This window comes from Crassostrea angulata, chromosome 2 (genome assembly GCF_025612915.1).
Source record: "Crassostrea angulata isolate pt1a10 chromosome 2, ASM2561291v2, whole genome shotgun sequence".
Taxonomy (NCBI): Eukaryota; Metazoa; Mollusca; class Bivalvia; order Ostreida; family Ostreidae; genus Magallana; species Magallana angulata.
The window spans coordinates 19631433-19647455 of NC_069112.1; the positions used below are offsets into that span (position 1 = coordinate 19631433).

Genomic DNA, 16023 nt, shown 5'->3' on the forward strand with positions numbered 1-16023 from the left:
TACGAAATTCTAAATTGTTGATAATACTGTGTTCTTTGCGAACTGTGTTTGTCCTGTGTGTAGTCTTCCCCGATGCGTTTTAGTCTAGAAATTATTCGCCCCGATTGTAGAAAAGAAACTTTACTTTACAAAAAAAAAATTAAATAAACAGAGAGCCCGGCCAATATACAATAAACACCAAAAAAGAAAGAGGAATATAAATTGATCCATGTTTTGGGGATGATATTAATGTAAGGAAAGATAAGCAATGAGGTGCAAATTTTTTGATACACTGTGAGATTATGAGCATAACATGTACACAAAGATAACATAATAATTAAACAATTTCGACAACGTTTGTAATAAAATTGACACTAAAGTGACTGAAAAACGTTCCTGCATTTCATTTATCACAGACATTTATTATATAATTTTTTAATTGGGTTTTAACAATGTACTCGACGGGCCAATTTAGCACCGCTCGTCCGCTCGTACTTTTCGTCTTAATTGGATTCCGTTCGAAAAATGAGTTAAACAAAATTGAACTTATTTTCCACGGTTTCACAACTTAGATTAGTATATTCAGTTGGCACGGAGAGTTGGCCAGTGCATAAGAGTCCTTTATGCGGGAAGAAATCGGGGTCCTTGGAGAAACTCAAAGTGTCAGATGGGGCGATCAACATACCCTTTCACGTGCAACCATTGTTGATTACGGGGATCCAATTCGACTTAAGATTTTCATAAAATTACTTGATTGTAACCTGATCTGCTTGATATTCAATAATCTATTTAAAGATACTCATTTTGTCTACCAAATGATAAATCACCATCGGGACGAATACGTAACGGGTTAAAAGCTTTTATGGGTGAAATACACCCGGTTTAAACATGTCATTGGGGAATGGACACAGAGCGAGCAAACATACTTAGATTATCGAAGCACACAGTTATCCAGTCTAATTATATTGATTCTTTGCATAATTTATTCAACTATTTATTCAACTTGCGAAAAAAAACCATTTAGTTGTAGGAAAGAGCATAAATTGGCGATCTGTATTTAGAACAGTTTGGTGCCACTTGGCCACAGGTGTTTAGATGTTTGATTTGATAGGTCATTTTTGATATTGAATCTCAAATTTGGAATCTCGAATCTAGTATTTTGAAACTCGAACCTCGAATGAACCTATTAAGCTTTTTCAGCTTCGTCTTATTGTCATAAGAAAACATTCACAGCAAAAAACAAAAAACAAAAACCAAAAAAACAAAACAAAAACAAACAAACAAACAAAAACAAAGATAAGTTGATAGGACACTTGGGAAACAAGAAGTAACAAATGCAAGCATTTTTACTACTATTAGTAAAACTGTTTGATATAATGAGAATAAAAGCGTTTGTTTTTTAAATGTATGTCATGTAACATATTTATGAAATAAATCCATAATCCTGATTTAATCTTAAAATTATCAGGTACAATTTGTCTCAATGGATAACGAAATGAAGACCACTGTTGACAAGCCCTCGACAAACCGTTTGAACAGGGTAGGGACCATAAATGAACAGACCGATACTAGCGTATCCCAAGTTACCGGAGTTGAGAAAACGTATCTTCCAAGTCCGGAGGTAGTGCTTGATGTTTGCAATGACGTGGACCTGAAGGGGAAGAAAGTGGATAACGATAATATTCAGGTTCTGTGGAGCGACTACCGGGACAATACGACGATGCATGGACTGAAGAACATGAATCTAAAACAGCGTCATCGACTGCGCTGGTAAGACAAATGGGGTGGTCCAAAATAATTGACACCAAATCAGATACTGTATCACCAATTTGTAATTTGGCAATATCAATGAAAATGCTCAGGACTTAAAATTTCTCTATAAAGTAACCTTAACGTTGAACTTGAGCGATTGACAAGTCCACCTTTCCATGTTCTTTCCTTTTTATTGCTTTAAAGAGAGATCAAAATTGTTTTTCCACGAATGTTTAATATCGTCGTATGTCACGTGCACATAGAAACTTTAAATATGTACATTGTGAAGTTTTATTTGTTTGGTGATGCTTTGATTTTTTTTCAATCATTTCAGCTGCATATGGGCTGCAGCACTTATTGTTATGGGAAGCTGTTTAATCTACACAAGTTACAAACAAGTCAAAAACTACCTCAGCTACCCCACCATCATCAACACACAGGTGCAAACTAAAACGTCCGTTAAGTTTCCCGCCATTACATTTTGTAGTGCGTCGCCACTGAAAAATGAAACTCTGCCCAAAATCCCTGATCTTGAATATTTCCTTTTGTACCAATCTGCACTTGTTGGAAATGCTGAACCTCGTAATTTGAGTTACAGCGAATATCATGTTCCGATAAATGCATCATGGGTAAATGATACAGCCAACCAAATCGAAGATTTATTCTTGCTTTGTAAATTTGATGGCAAACACAGAATTTGTAAAAGCGACATGGAGGCCATTATTACTCCAGTAGGTGTATGCTACACTTTCAACGGTCGACAATTCGTCAGTAAGAATGGTGACCGTATCACTTCGCGAACCGGAAGTACGTCAGGTTTGCTATTGATCCTGATTGTAAATCAGAAAAGCTATGTGTATAATGACATCATGACAGCTGGTATAAAGGTATTTATTTTTTTATTCATTTTTTAAAGAATCCAATCACCACATTCTAAAAATTGTGTTGATGCCTTTATTATAACTTATTTTTCCTTTTGATTTACACTATTGTTGTTTTCATTGTGTTCCAGTTGTAAGGAATACATGTAAAACCAGTTAAATACAGAAAATTTATTCTCGCATAATCATGTCAATACCGATTGTATAAGATAAGAACAGATAGGCAACTTGGTGTTAAAATTAATGGTATGAATGCTCAAAAAGAAGTTGTGGTCATGTACATTGTTTCCTGATCATGATTATGATGACTTTTTAAAATAATTTCTACAAGCGCTCTAAATTAGGACTGTCAGAATATGTTTAACTTTTGAAAATTTAATGTTAAATTGTTAGGCAATGCAAAACTCCATATTTTTTTTTTTTTTTCTTTTTTTTAAAAACTCCATATTTGATATTTTTTCTGTTTTCTCGTTCGCACCAAATTTCAGTTTGTGTAATCTTTTATCTTGTCTCCCCCAGAGTTGAATTTTGCAAATCTGCATCCAGCGCTCCAAAATTTGTTATCGAAAATCTTTTTAATTTGACAAAAGCTTAACAGGCGTCACATTCCTTTGAGAAATAACGAAAACGGAAACCCGAAGAAAATGTACAAATACCCATTATTCATTGTTTAAAAAGGATATCTTGTGCACATTTATGTATCAGTAAACTGTCCTGATCATGAAAAAATTGTATAGATATAAAAAAAGGGTTTTGAACTTTGTGCGGTCCTACTAAACAGAGAACTCAAAGGGCTCTAGAGAGCCCCGAGAACTCTGAATATATTTCATTTGCATGGACTAATAAATCTTGTAGCAAGTCTGCATTTATTCGAATACATTTCATAATACAGATATAAACTAATCAAAACTGATTCTATACGTTACTTTTTATGAATATTTTTTTAAACGAAACACTGATTCTTTCAATACTCTTAGGGCCACTTATACAGTACCGATCAGACCCAACCTAACACCAAAGTTAACCCCAACTAAACCCCGGGTTTACTTTTGGGGTTTACTTTGGATATACTCTGGGTTTACTTTTTGAAAATTTGGGTCCACTCGGGGTTTACTTTGGGTTTACTCTGGGTTTACTTTGGATTTATTTGGGAATTGCATTTGAGATCAACTGTACATTCTGAAATGTGCAGCAGGCCCGTGGTTTATTTTTAGCATCCTACTACCTGCCCCATGTATATTCCAAATACACAGTTAGCGTCTGTTTTCAGGAGTATACTTCTGACTGGGTTTACTCACTGTGTCCACTCTGGGTTTACTTTGGGTTTACTTTGGGTTTCCTCTGGGTCCACTCTAGTAAACCCCGAGTAAACCCAGAGTAAACTCGGGATTTAGTTTGGGTTAACTTTCTGTTAGGTTGGGTCTGATCGGTACTGTAGTTGGACATGAGTGAGGTTATGATAGATCAAAAGATATCGAACTTTTTATAACTTTTAAATACACATAGACCACCAAATAATATGAGTGTGTATTCAAAATATTACTTTTTTTTAAAATTTCAAACCTAACTTTTATTTTAAAAAAAATGACCTATGCGAAAGTGTCACCTTATTTTTACGTTTTTGAAAATAGAGCTTAGAAAGAAAATAAAAAGCTTGAGAGAGAAATTTGAAACCTAATTTGAGCTTTTTAGCTGTTTGTAAAATCGGGGAGTGGCCAAACAGAAATTATTTAGGGAGGTCAAAAAATTATGCATTTGTTTTAAAAATGTGAGCCTTCTAATTTTGGGGCAATATGCACTTAATTTTAGGAACCGAAAAAGACATTTTCGAGCTGGGTGGATTTGATTTGATTTTGCTGATACGGATAATGATAGCCTTTTTAATTGATTTGTTCATTGGTATTCAGGTGATTATCCACGACCAGAATGACGAGCCCGATGTTATTGACAAAGGCTTCTTCTTATCACCTGGCTTCTCGACGTTCGCTTCTATTCAGAAAATGGAGGTAAATGAAACTTCTCCAAAACTATTTGAATGCCTGTTGAATTGCATCAGATTTTATCATTTAAAGTTTTATTGTCCTCAGTTATTGATGATTCGGACAGGTTTGTTTGGGAATATGGTAAAAACATAATAGACAGGATCACATTTGAACCCATTTTTGATAATTCACCACTTGTCTAATTTGTAAATGTGATACTCAGACGTCAGCTCATCTAATTTTTATGTAAAGATCTAACCGTTGATACTCATCAATGCATGAAGCATTTAGTAGTATATTATATTTACAGATTAAGATATACAATAAAATAAACAAAATAAAGAAAATTAATTTGCAGTCAATACTGTCACTTATTTATAAAAAAGAAATATAATTACAAAAGAAGAAATAACATATGTTCTATTACAGTATCGATATTTGCCAAGTCCTTACAAAATATATGGGAACCAGTTTTGTGTGGATACAAAATCTCCGGATTACAGGAACCCACTGCAGTACTATGACGTATACAGCAAGACAGCGTGTATGAGGGAGTGTAAACAAGACCACGTGTTCCAACTTTGTGGATGTCGAACACCTTATGATAAAGGTTTAATGATGGGCGTTTTCAATTAATCAACGTACTAAAAATGATTTGAAAAGTTGAAATACAATCATATTATTACAAAAAAAAACCCACATAGAAACATAGAAAACACACACCGAGTTGGATAAAAGTGACATACCTTTGCGAATCATGAGGTTCTTTTTAACACATGTTTTAACAAGTAAATTGTTAATCTCAACTGCTTCTGTAAAAATTCTAATTGTGAGCCGCACAACAACAGTATTACGCATGGAAAGGTCCTTGAAGTTTAACAAACAAACATTTCATTTTCTAACATTTTTTATGAATTCATGAAAAATAATTGAAAGAACGTTAAATGCTTCACAATAAACCTCTACACTTTTCAAGTAAATGTTATTATTTGCTTTTTCATTCTACGTCAATCAACCGCAAAAACCTATGTATTGTTAATTATGACGTCACGTCGCGTAAGAACACACAGTGTAATATAAAAAATTTATCTCAAGAGTGATATCCATCGCATATTGAGATAAACATAATAATGATAAAAAGTGATAAATAATCCTGTATTGTTAACTACTTTTCAAAAAGACAATTGCATTTAAAAATAATCATAGATGTATTTCTTTTTAATTGTGATCGAGGTCAAAACGCTTCAATGGCGAACTTTAGATTTTTTTGAAATATTACGACAAAAGGTTAATCATTTGTATGAGTGAGATTAAGATTATCTATGATTTAAAAATTTCCTCATTCTTATCGTTTAAGCATACCTATGCATGGAAAACATTTTTTTACGTAAATGTATTATTCACCCTGATTTATATAATATAAAAAGTTTAATTCTCTGATTAATGAGATATTATTGTTACATTTTTCATTTATCAATGCTATGATACTAACACTTAGTATTGTTTAATATTTTAGGAAATGAAACAATATGTTCCCTGGCAAAAATGGCATTTTGCTACAAATCTGAAAGTAGTAAGTGACAAAAGTATACAAAACTAGTATGAAGAATGTTTTCCATTTTAGCTCACTTGAATCGAAGGTTCAAGTGAGCTTTTCTGATCACCTGTTGGCTGTCTTTCGTCCGTTTGTTAGACTGTCCGTCCGTCTGTAAATGTTTGACAATTTCGACTTCTTCTCCAGAACGACCGAGCCAAATGCAACCAAGCTTTGTAAAAATCATTCGTATGGCAAAATCTTTTTTTTAAAAAGGAGGTAATTGCAAAACAATGATGATAGGGTATATGTATTTAAAAAAAAACCTCTTCTTCTCAAGAACCACCGTACTAAAAATGTCAATATTTTTACTAAAATGAAAATTCTACATCGTTATAATTGTTTCTCTCGGGACCAATACTGAGGCCTCAGGAGGGGTTTACAATTAAACATAGAACTACAATGCTTCAAATTGCAAAATTACTACGCAAGAATCATTAGATTGTATAGATACTCAATTGTTAAAACTGCACACCAAAAACAATGCAGGGGTCACAGAAGGGGTTAAAATTTAAACATTGAAATACATGTAAAAAATATGTTTAAAAATCTAAGAATTACAATTCTACACATTGTGAGAGTACTACAAAACTCCCTAAGACAGTGTGAAATTCAGGCTGTTAAAATTATAACTCCCGGGCCAATACTGATATATAGGGTTTTATGTTTAAGCTTTAATTACATGGGGCAATTTTTGCTAAGTCTGTGAGTTTTTGCTTGCTTTTTGGGATGAACTAAATTATATTGTGACCTGTTTTAGGGTGGTCTTTAGTATTCAATTAATGATACCTTCATGTTAAAAACTTAAATCTGATTAGTTTAGACGCATACAGTTTTTATCCTTCTATTATCATCAATTCAAAGTGCATGCATAAAAAAACTTCTGCTACCATGACTATTATTTTTTCATCAGAGCGCTTTGACCAGAACGGAAGCGCCCAGGAACAGTGTATCTGCCCCACGGAGTGTGAGTACGATGAGTATCAGGCGGGGCTGTCCACGGGCTATTTTCCCGCCAAGAACTATCAGACTGTCCTTAACGAAATGGGCATAACAGACATAAGGTAGGCCGTGAGGTCAGCAGTATGCAACGTCGCCGATGCGCAATGTTAATAAAACAAAGCGTTATTAAGAGGATTTACTGAAGGAATGTAATAAATGTATGATTTTATATGTGCTTCATCAAACGAGTTGAAATTGTGTATATATTTGCCAGGCTTATCAATTTAATATAAACACGACTTCAACGACTACAATAAAGCAAACACAAAATCACACAATGATAGATGTTCTTTACACGAATTGATTTACAAAATAAAAATATAGGTTGTTCTCCCATGATTTGGGATAACGTATGGTTTTTATCCATCGAGTTGTATAATTTTTTCCATGCTTTAGTTCTATTATTACCAATCAATACAATAGTTCTTTATATAAGGACAAACACACCAAAAAGACAGAAAACAAACTTCACTCCCTCACTCATTCTAAATGTACAGTTACCATGGTTACTAAGGGTGATATGTATGTCATAATTACAGGTTGATATAGATATATGTGTAATGCCCATTATAACAAGTAAGCATATGGAGATGATTTAAAATAATTAAACATGAATGTTTGCAATAAGATTCTCAATAGTTTACCACCGAGTTGTATAAATTTTGTACAAGTTTCAATAACATCAATATTTTCTGTAAAAATTATAATCGTAAGCTGAACAATACATTCACTGCAAGACGCCTCAACCACCTTTTGCTTAGAAAAAAAGTTCCTGGAACATAAAGAAATAAACATATGATTTTGGAACATATTTTATCAATTCATGATAAAAAAAAATCTCTAAAGTTTTTTATAGAGCAATTAGTTTACTAATGACTTGAAAAATCCAGTATGTTGAAATGCCCGTAATAAAATGTGGCGAATACAAGCTAGTTTAAACAGAGCCGAACAAGAAAAAGTAGTTAATGTTTTATTTTAGAATTACTATCTACTGAAGCTAAAAATATAGAATAAATAGGGTTAATGATAATTAAAAAAAGATATTGGGAATTGCTTTGTTAGGTTCTTTTGTATTGAAGAAAACCCTTAAACACTAATAATTCTTGGTCGTGTTTAAAATCAAAGGTACTTGTATTTTTTGTAGGGAAACCTACCTGGAACTGGCGATTTATTTTGAGTCCCTTGACGTGTTAATGGTGGAGCAAAAACCAGAGTACAGCTTTGAAGATATCATTGGTGCGTTGCAACGTTGACACATCATTCCTCTGGGCTAACCTAGAACTTGATGAAATCTGCAAAAAATAGTTAAAATGTAAAGTTCTATGGTTGTAAATTATCTACGATTCATAGTTAACTCTTCTATTATGTTTCAAGTGAGGTTTTGCCTATTTGTTATTTTTAACTCACAACATATTAATATCCTAAAATGAAGAGATCTCTATAAAAATTCAGTAAAGTGTTCAAATTATTATCTGAACTACATCTTTACTGACAGACACTTCATAACTAAACAAATCATCTAAAAAAATTAGTAGACTACTGTTCTCGAACAATTAAAGGTCTTTCCACCTTATAATTTACGTTACATTTCTTGTGTTTACAGTGTTTACGATGAGTTTCAGAATTCCTTATGGTTTGCTAATTGCTCAGTAGATTAAACAATTTGGTTCGCAGGGCATCACAATGAAGTCTGCATTTAGGTCCGTTGATTACTCAGGTGTAACTTTACTAAAGTATTGTTTAGGAATATTAAAAAAGGTTTTAATACTTAGTGACGACGGACCTAATTAGCTTTGGCCAGATAAATCGTGAAACTAAAAGAAGTGATTGTTTCGAGCATCGAATTCTCAAACTGGCGTCCCAATCACTATAGTCTGTCTCAAGATATGTATGCAGCACATTTGGACAATTTTTAATACAACCATACTTACCTGTGAAAGAAGTGCAATTGAAATAATTGGGAATGTTTACATTTTTTCTTCATTCGGAAGTCACTTGGAATAATTCGCGCAATATTTCAGCGTCATCGTGCAAGCTTGGTGTAATCTATAATCCCCGTAGACATCATATTTTTAGTCATGCATTTAAACCTGATAAGCTAGATAAAGGAGGCGTTTAAACTTAGAAATCTTGGAAATTTTCATACTTTTTAATGGACATCGTTTGAACTCCAAGGTATTTATAAATATCGAGTAATTAATCAAAATGTGATTTAAGGATATCTTGGGACAGAGTATAAAACACAATGAAATATCGTTTATGACGCAATATATAGGCGTTCTACGTTACCAATACACACTATACATGTATATCGTACAGATAGTTGCTGAACCATCTTCCCTAGCCTAGGGTTTTCGGTCCACGTTGATCCCCATGAACGGTAACCCTTTGCAGATTTCATGACAAAAACAAGTTCCGTTTTATGATTGGCTGCAGCTGCAAGTAGCTGATCCAATCGCAGTGCTTGTAAACATAAACTTTAAACGAAAACACATGTGTGATCTTTGGTTAAACATTTGGTGCTTTTAACAAGTTGAGACACAAGTTCCCGAGTACAGTGCCTCCCCAACGATGGTCTAACCAGATCGCTTTAAAAACCTATATATTTTACTGGGATTGAGCATAGTTCTACAACTTGTCAAGACTCGCGTGATGGCATGGGAAGTAAACACGGCGAATGTAGAAATTGCCTACCTCGTTAGTATATACGTTCCTGCTTATGGTTATTGCTTTTAAAGGTTCAATGAGCTGCGTTTTATTTAATTTCTTTATATTTATGGTTTAATGGCAAAAGGAGTTTTCATATAAATTGGCAACTTTTTCACTCCCGGCACTGTTCCTTTCAAAACACTATGAATAAAACATCCCATGCTTTTCCTAGGCTATAACTTAATTTGTATTTAATAGCATATTTAATTATCTTCCGATATTAGGTAGTCAACATATTTTCAAGTTGTATTAATGCCATGATGTGCATATTGCCCGTTGTTTAATTCAATTAAAAGGTAAATATACAAGGGGCGCAACTCAAGTTGCTCGCTAGATAGTGCCACTACATCGACGAGTTTTCGTAATGAAATCTGCCAAGGGTTTATGGGGAGCAAAGTGGACCGAAAACCCTCGGCTAGCGAAGATGTGGCTGAACTTGCTAAAATTAAAACATGCACAAATTTCTTTAGGAAATTCCACAGTACTGTAATGAGATTTAAATTAGCTCTAGGTTTTAACGTCAGTTTTTCAACTGCATTGAATAGCTGAATTTTAAAGTCGAATATAGTTGTGAATTATACACACTCATTGTGAGCTGGTTCGCCATACATCAAGAATATAACTCTCTTTGAGATGTTGTCTCTTATCATCAAATCACAAAAAAACTTTACTTTCAAGTAATTGTTGGATTATTTTTCTTCCTTTGTGATTGTAGGTTTGTTGGGAGGACAGATGGGCTTGTTTCTGGGCGCCAGCCTGCTGACTCTCACTGAACTCATTGAGGTCATTCTCTTGTCATCTCTGGTCGTCGGGAGAAAATTGTACCATCGTATTGTGAAACGTCAGTAAAATTACAAATACCGAAATGGTTGCAATGTTGTATTTCCCACTTATCCCATAATAGTGATGAATATTTATCATTGCATTGCAAATCGTATGCAAAATCGCTGAGACTGACGTATTGACTTAACCCTTAAACATATTTATCACTTATTCAATTTTGTAGAATAAACATATTGTAGACCTTATGAAACTTTGGTTTTGAATTTGACTTTTCACGTCATTATTATAATACTGTAGTGATTTTTAATTATTGTGTTAAAAATATAGCATTTATCGGGGTATACCCATCTTTAATTCTTCATACTTAAAGTAGATTTCATTAATGAGTAGTAATGTATATTATGTAGACATGGACAAAATTCATGTAATGTTAGTTATACAGTAGATATTTTCGATTTCAGTTGGTTGCTTTGTATAACCCATAGTCATATTATTTTCTACAAATAATATAGTGATATAGTTAAAAAAAGAATCAAGCCTTATCACAGCATCTGAAAGTGTCTACATATATCTATATAAAGCATACTTATCATTCTACAGATGTATGCGGGCATATTTACTGTACCCTGTTCCTGTATTATACAAATATTTGAAGTTTACACAAACATTGGAGTTAATTTCTATGTATTGTTTCGTTCAATTTATATGTACGATTGTGCCTCAACGTCATCTACAATGCATTGAATTGTCATATATTTGATTTCTGAAACCTCTTATATATGCCTTGTTCATATCAAATGTTTTTCTCTAAAATTTCATTCTGTTAAGAAGTGTGTAGGCATTTGTTCTACTTTCATAAATATACACTGTTATGAACGACTTGATCTATGCACAGTGGTATAGAATAACATGCGTACTTTCGGGTACATGTACTATATATATCAATTTGAAAATTGATCCACCACATATAATCATAGCCTCAAAGCAAAACAAAAGACGATTTGCGCATGCTTAGTACTCAGCGGAGATTTTTAGGTTCTTCGACATTTAAACCCTAACTTACGCCTCTTTCAGAAACGCAACTTAGACCCGACTAAATATTGGCGTTACTTCCTTAGTCGGACTAACTTAGGCCCAGATTTACGCCTTTTTGAGAAAAGGGCCCCAGATCTACAAAATATTTTACAGATCTGAATAACCCTTTTGCGTGAAGAATAAATGTCAATTTCATAAAAATGAGCACAATACTTGCAGAAAAATAACACTTGTAGAAAAATGACCACCGTATAAATTTCAGAATGATTTTTTTATATGTATAGTATGTACTTCAGTCTGTTCCTACAAGTTGAACAAAGATGCACTGATTTTACTTTCATATAAAATTGCATTTGAAACATTATATATGTAAAGAATAAAATTTAAAATGTTGACTACATGTAAATGCTATTTTGGAAAATTCTAAATATTTGATAGTTGAATAGCTTTGATAGGGGGGACCCATATCTATTCTTTTTTAAGGCAGGGTTCGTTTTCTCTACGAGGGTCATTTCTCTAAATGTTTAACATGAAGAAAAAAGATTCTTAGAAAAATAATCTATTTATTCTACAGCTGGGGGGGGGGGGGGGGTCAATATTCTTCGTCAAAAATTATCCCCGGTCATTATTCTAACTAAAGGGGGCCTTTATTTTTCTTTTCACTTGTACAATTTACTCTGACTTTTATTTTTATTAGAGCCAAGATCAAAACAACAATGTAAAATTCTACAAATCGCATATTACGAATTTCACATTCCAAAGTTACCGTAAAGTTACCAAAGTTTGTTTTTGAACATGTTTTTATAGATAATGACTACTTATTTATATTTATCTAAGTCTACCAAAATTCTCTTATTATTTTTACAATATCTTTTAAACAGTGTGTTAACAATATCTTTTCGGCCTCCTTATAACTGCAACTTTACTAAATGTCAATTTAAAAAGGACCCATACGTTGGTTACATTATATGTAAGGATGATCTCGCTGCCATATTTCAGATCACGATATTTTTTGTAGCCGTTTCGTTTTTGTGTAGTTTATCAAGGTTGTGATACGGCCACATTTCTGATAGACATGTGTTGAGAAGGTTGATATCAGTTTTACCAGCTTCTTGTAAATTGTGGTTCCAAGAATCCCATTTTTGTCGTATTTTTCGGAATCCATATTTTAGACAGTTTCATATATTTCAACCCCCTAGCCTCTATCCATCTTTGAGTACTTTTTTATGAAACCATATATATATATAAACTCGTTTTCAACAACATATTTTAATATATTTTGTTTTAAATCCACAATTGGACAAATTTTAGTCAAATGTCCTATACTTTTTCAAATCAAGAGAGAGGAACATGTTATTATGTTCTTGGGATATATAATGGACGAATAGATTTGATGTCATTGTCAGTGCTTATTCTTTAAGGATTCATTTTGAACTTTATGTTTGAGTTTATAATACTCGTAAAATGACAACTTCGGTTTGCGGTGTATTATTCATTATTCAACAAATTTAATAATATGCTGCTATTGGTTTGCAATTACGTTCAAGAACAAGGGGTCCTTGAGTCACATCGCTCACATGAACAACGTTTCTTTGTAACATTTTATTACGTAGCAGATGCTATTATTTATTTTAAACTTTGAGCCCCTTGCTGGATCCCAAGTTTTGGTCCGGGATTTATGATTGGCTCTAACAATTTAGAATCTACACTATTTGAGGATCCGTGCATGGTAATCTCACAAACTGTAGCATCAACATAGTCATCGAGAAGAAGATTTTTAGACATTTTCTATATATATTTCTCTATTAAACTTTGAACCCCTCTTGGGGCCAAAGTATTAGTCAGTTAGTCACAGCTTTATTCATTTAGAATCTAAATCATTGAAGGATGCTTGAGTAGTAATCCCACAAATTGAAGCATGGTAGATTTCCAGAGATAGATTTTTTTAAACATTTTCCCTATAATTCTTTGTTAAATTTTGAACCCTTTCTGGGACCATAGTATTAGATCGAGGGTCACAGCTTTTATAATTTAGAATCTACACTGTCTGAGGATGCTGACGTAGTAATCTGACAAATTTAAACATTGTAGTTCTGGAGAAGAAGATTTTTAAACATTTTCCAGATGTACTTCTACGTTAAACTTTGAACCCATCTAGGGTCCCCAGTATTAGTCTGGAGGCACTATCTTAAAAATATTAAATCTACATCATCCCAGGTTGCACGCATAGTAATCTCACAAGTTGTAGCATTGTAGTTCGCGAGAAGAAGATTTTTAAACAGTTTCACTATTTATTTATTTGTTAAACTTTGAACCCCTCTTGGGGCCCCAATATTAATCAGGGGGTCACAATTTTACCAATTTAGAATTTACAATAGCCACACGTGCCTGCATAGTAATCACACGAAATGTTCCACTGTACTTCTTTAAAAGAAGCTTTTTCAAACATGTTCCCTATATAAACCGGTATTTCTATGTTAACTTTCAACCCCTACATGGGCCCCAGTATGAGTCTGTGGGTCCATGCTATTACACTTTAGAATTTTCACTATTTGAGGATCCATTCATAGTAATCTCACAAGCTGTATCATTGTATTTTGAAAACGGGATTTTTAACTATGTTCCCTATATATTCTATGTCAAACTTTAAACCGCTCTTGGTGCCCCTTTATTAGTCCCGGGGTCACAATTTTAACAATTAAGAATCTACAATAGCCAAGGATGTACGCATAGCAATATCTCTTACTGTTGCATTGTAACGTTAGAAGATCTGGAAGTTTTAAAAATTTTCCTTTAAAGATGTAACTTTGAACCTCGTTTGGGGTCACAGTTTTGGTCCGGGTTCGACAATTTCTACAATTTGAATTTTCACTATACTAGTAAGTTTTGTAATTTTTGGAGGGTCATTGAAATTTATTTGCAATGTTATATTTTTTGTACATTTTTTGTTGAAAATCTAAAAAAGATATTATTGATTATTATTAACATTAGCATTAACATTTTTAATCTACAACATCACATGAATCTTTGTGCTTAAAGGGACATATATATGATTTGAGATCAAAGTTTAATTTTTCTTTTTAAATTAGTACATCAAATTGATAACTAGTACATCAAGCATAGTTTTTTTTTTTTTTTTGTTTTTTTGTTTTTTTTTTACATAATAATGGTTTTCATATCCTTTAAAAACAATATGGAATATGTTTGTAATGAAGCCATTCCTAAAAATACTTAAAATATAATACAGTTCATCATAACCGATCAATGTCGTCAATGTGTGAATATATATAACCGGGATTTTTCGCGCTGTTTGTAAAAGGAACCGGACATAAACGCTACTGAAATTATCTTAAAATTGATTCAAAATGCACATTTAAAACATTGCCTACTTTTGAAACAATTTTCCACTCTAGCCATTACAATCAAACCAAATTGTTTCTGGTTCACCGGCTATACAGATATGAAACCTCAAAAAGGTACAAGTAATTTACCCGAACTTTTTCATGTATAGCCAAGTCAATTTTAATTAAGATAGAATATCTTAAAGTAAAAGTGTTTACCTAAATATGTTTGCTCCAAATATTATGATATTGGTAATTCTAATTAAATATCTACTGGAAAAAATCCAACAATTTTTGTTCTACTGGTCAATCGGGCAAATTGTTTAAAACGTTGATATGCATGTATGCTAACGTATTCTTTACACAGCTTTGTTTTTTCGTAGCGTTTGTATGTAGAAATACTCTTTCCATAATGTCAACAATTTAGAATTCAGTAGGTTCTTGTAAACATTTAAATATGTTATTGTTATATGATAAATACATAGCATTTAGTGTTGTTTTTTTATTAAATTTAATTTACAAAAATGTTTGAATTTTTTCATTGCTAAAAATTTTAAATATTCACAAATAAAATTTACAGTTATTATTCTGAAATAATGTAGCTTGACCCAAAACATGGAAAAAAGTTCATTTTTATTGTATATAATTCTAAGCCCGTACTCTGAAGAGATTATTTTGAATTGGATCCGTTAATTACGCAGAAGAAAGTCAATTTTACTGAGGGGACATGTCAACAACAAATAAAAATTGACACAGAAATCTCACATTGAGCCTCCTGACAAAGAGCTAAAATTTTCAGTAAGATCTTCCATTTTCGAACCTTTATCTTCGGATATATTCAATAATGGGGAACTACGATATTTTACTATTGTCAAACCAAGTTTTTTGATAATTTCCTTAATTCTACAAACAGCCGTTTGTGAACTTAGATAAGCATAAGCAATTCCTAGGGGTTTTAGGGTCAT

General features: G+C 32.8%; 1 protein-coding gene across 1 annotated transcript; it reads left to right on the plus strand.

Moving 5' to 3' along the window:
- The first annotated feature begins 1474 nt into the window (after window positions 1–1474).
- LOC128173991 (acid-sensing ion channel 4-like) lies at window positions 1475–10748 on the plus strand. Its single transcript, XM_052839641.1, has 8 exons — window positions 1475–1749; window positions 2066–2618; window positions 4520–4618; window positions 5024–5204; window positions 6111–6167; window positions 7102–7252; window positions 8335–8426; window positions 10615–10748. The coding sequence occupies exons 1-8, from the start codon at window positions 1475–1477 to the stop codon at window positions 10746–10748; spliced, it is 1542 nt and encodes a 513-aa protein (XP_052695601.1).
- Window positions 10749–16023: the final 5275 nt, after the last annotated feature.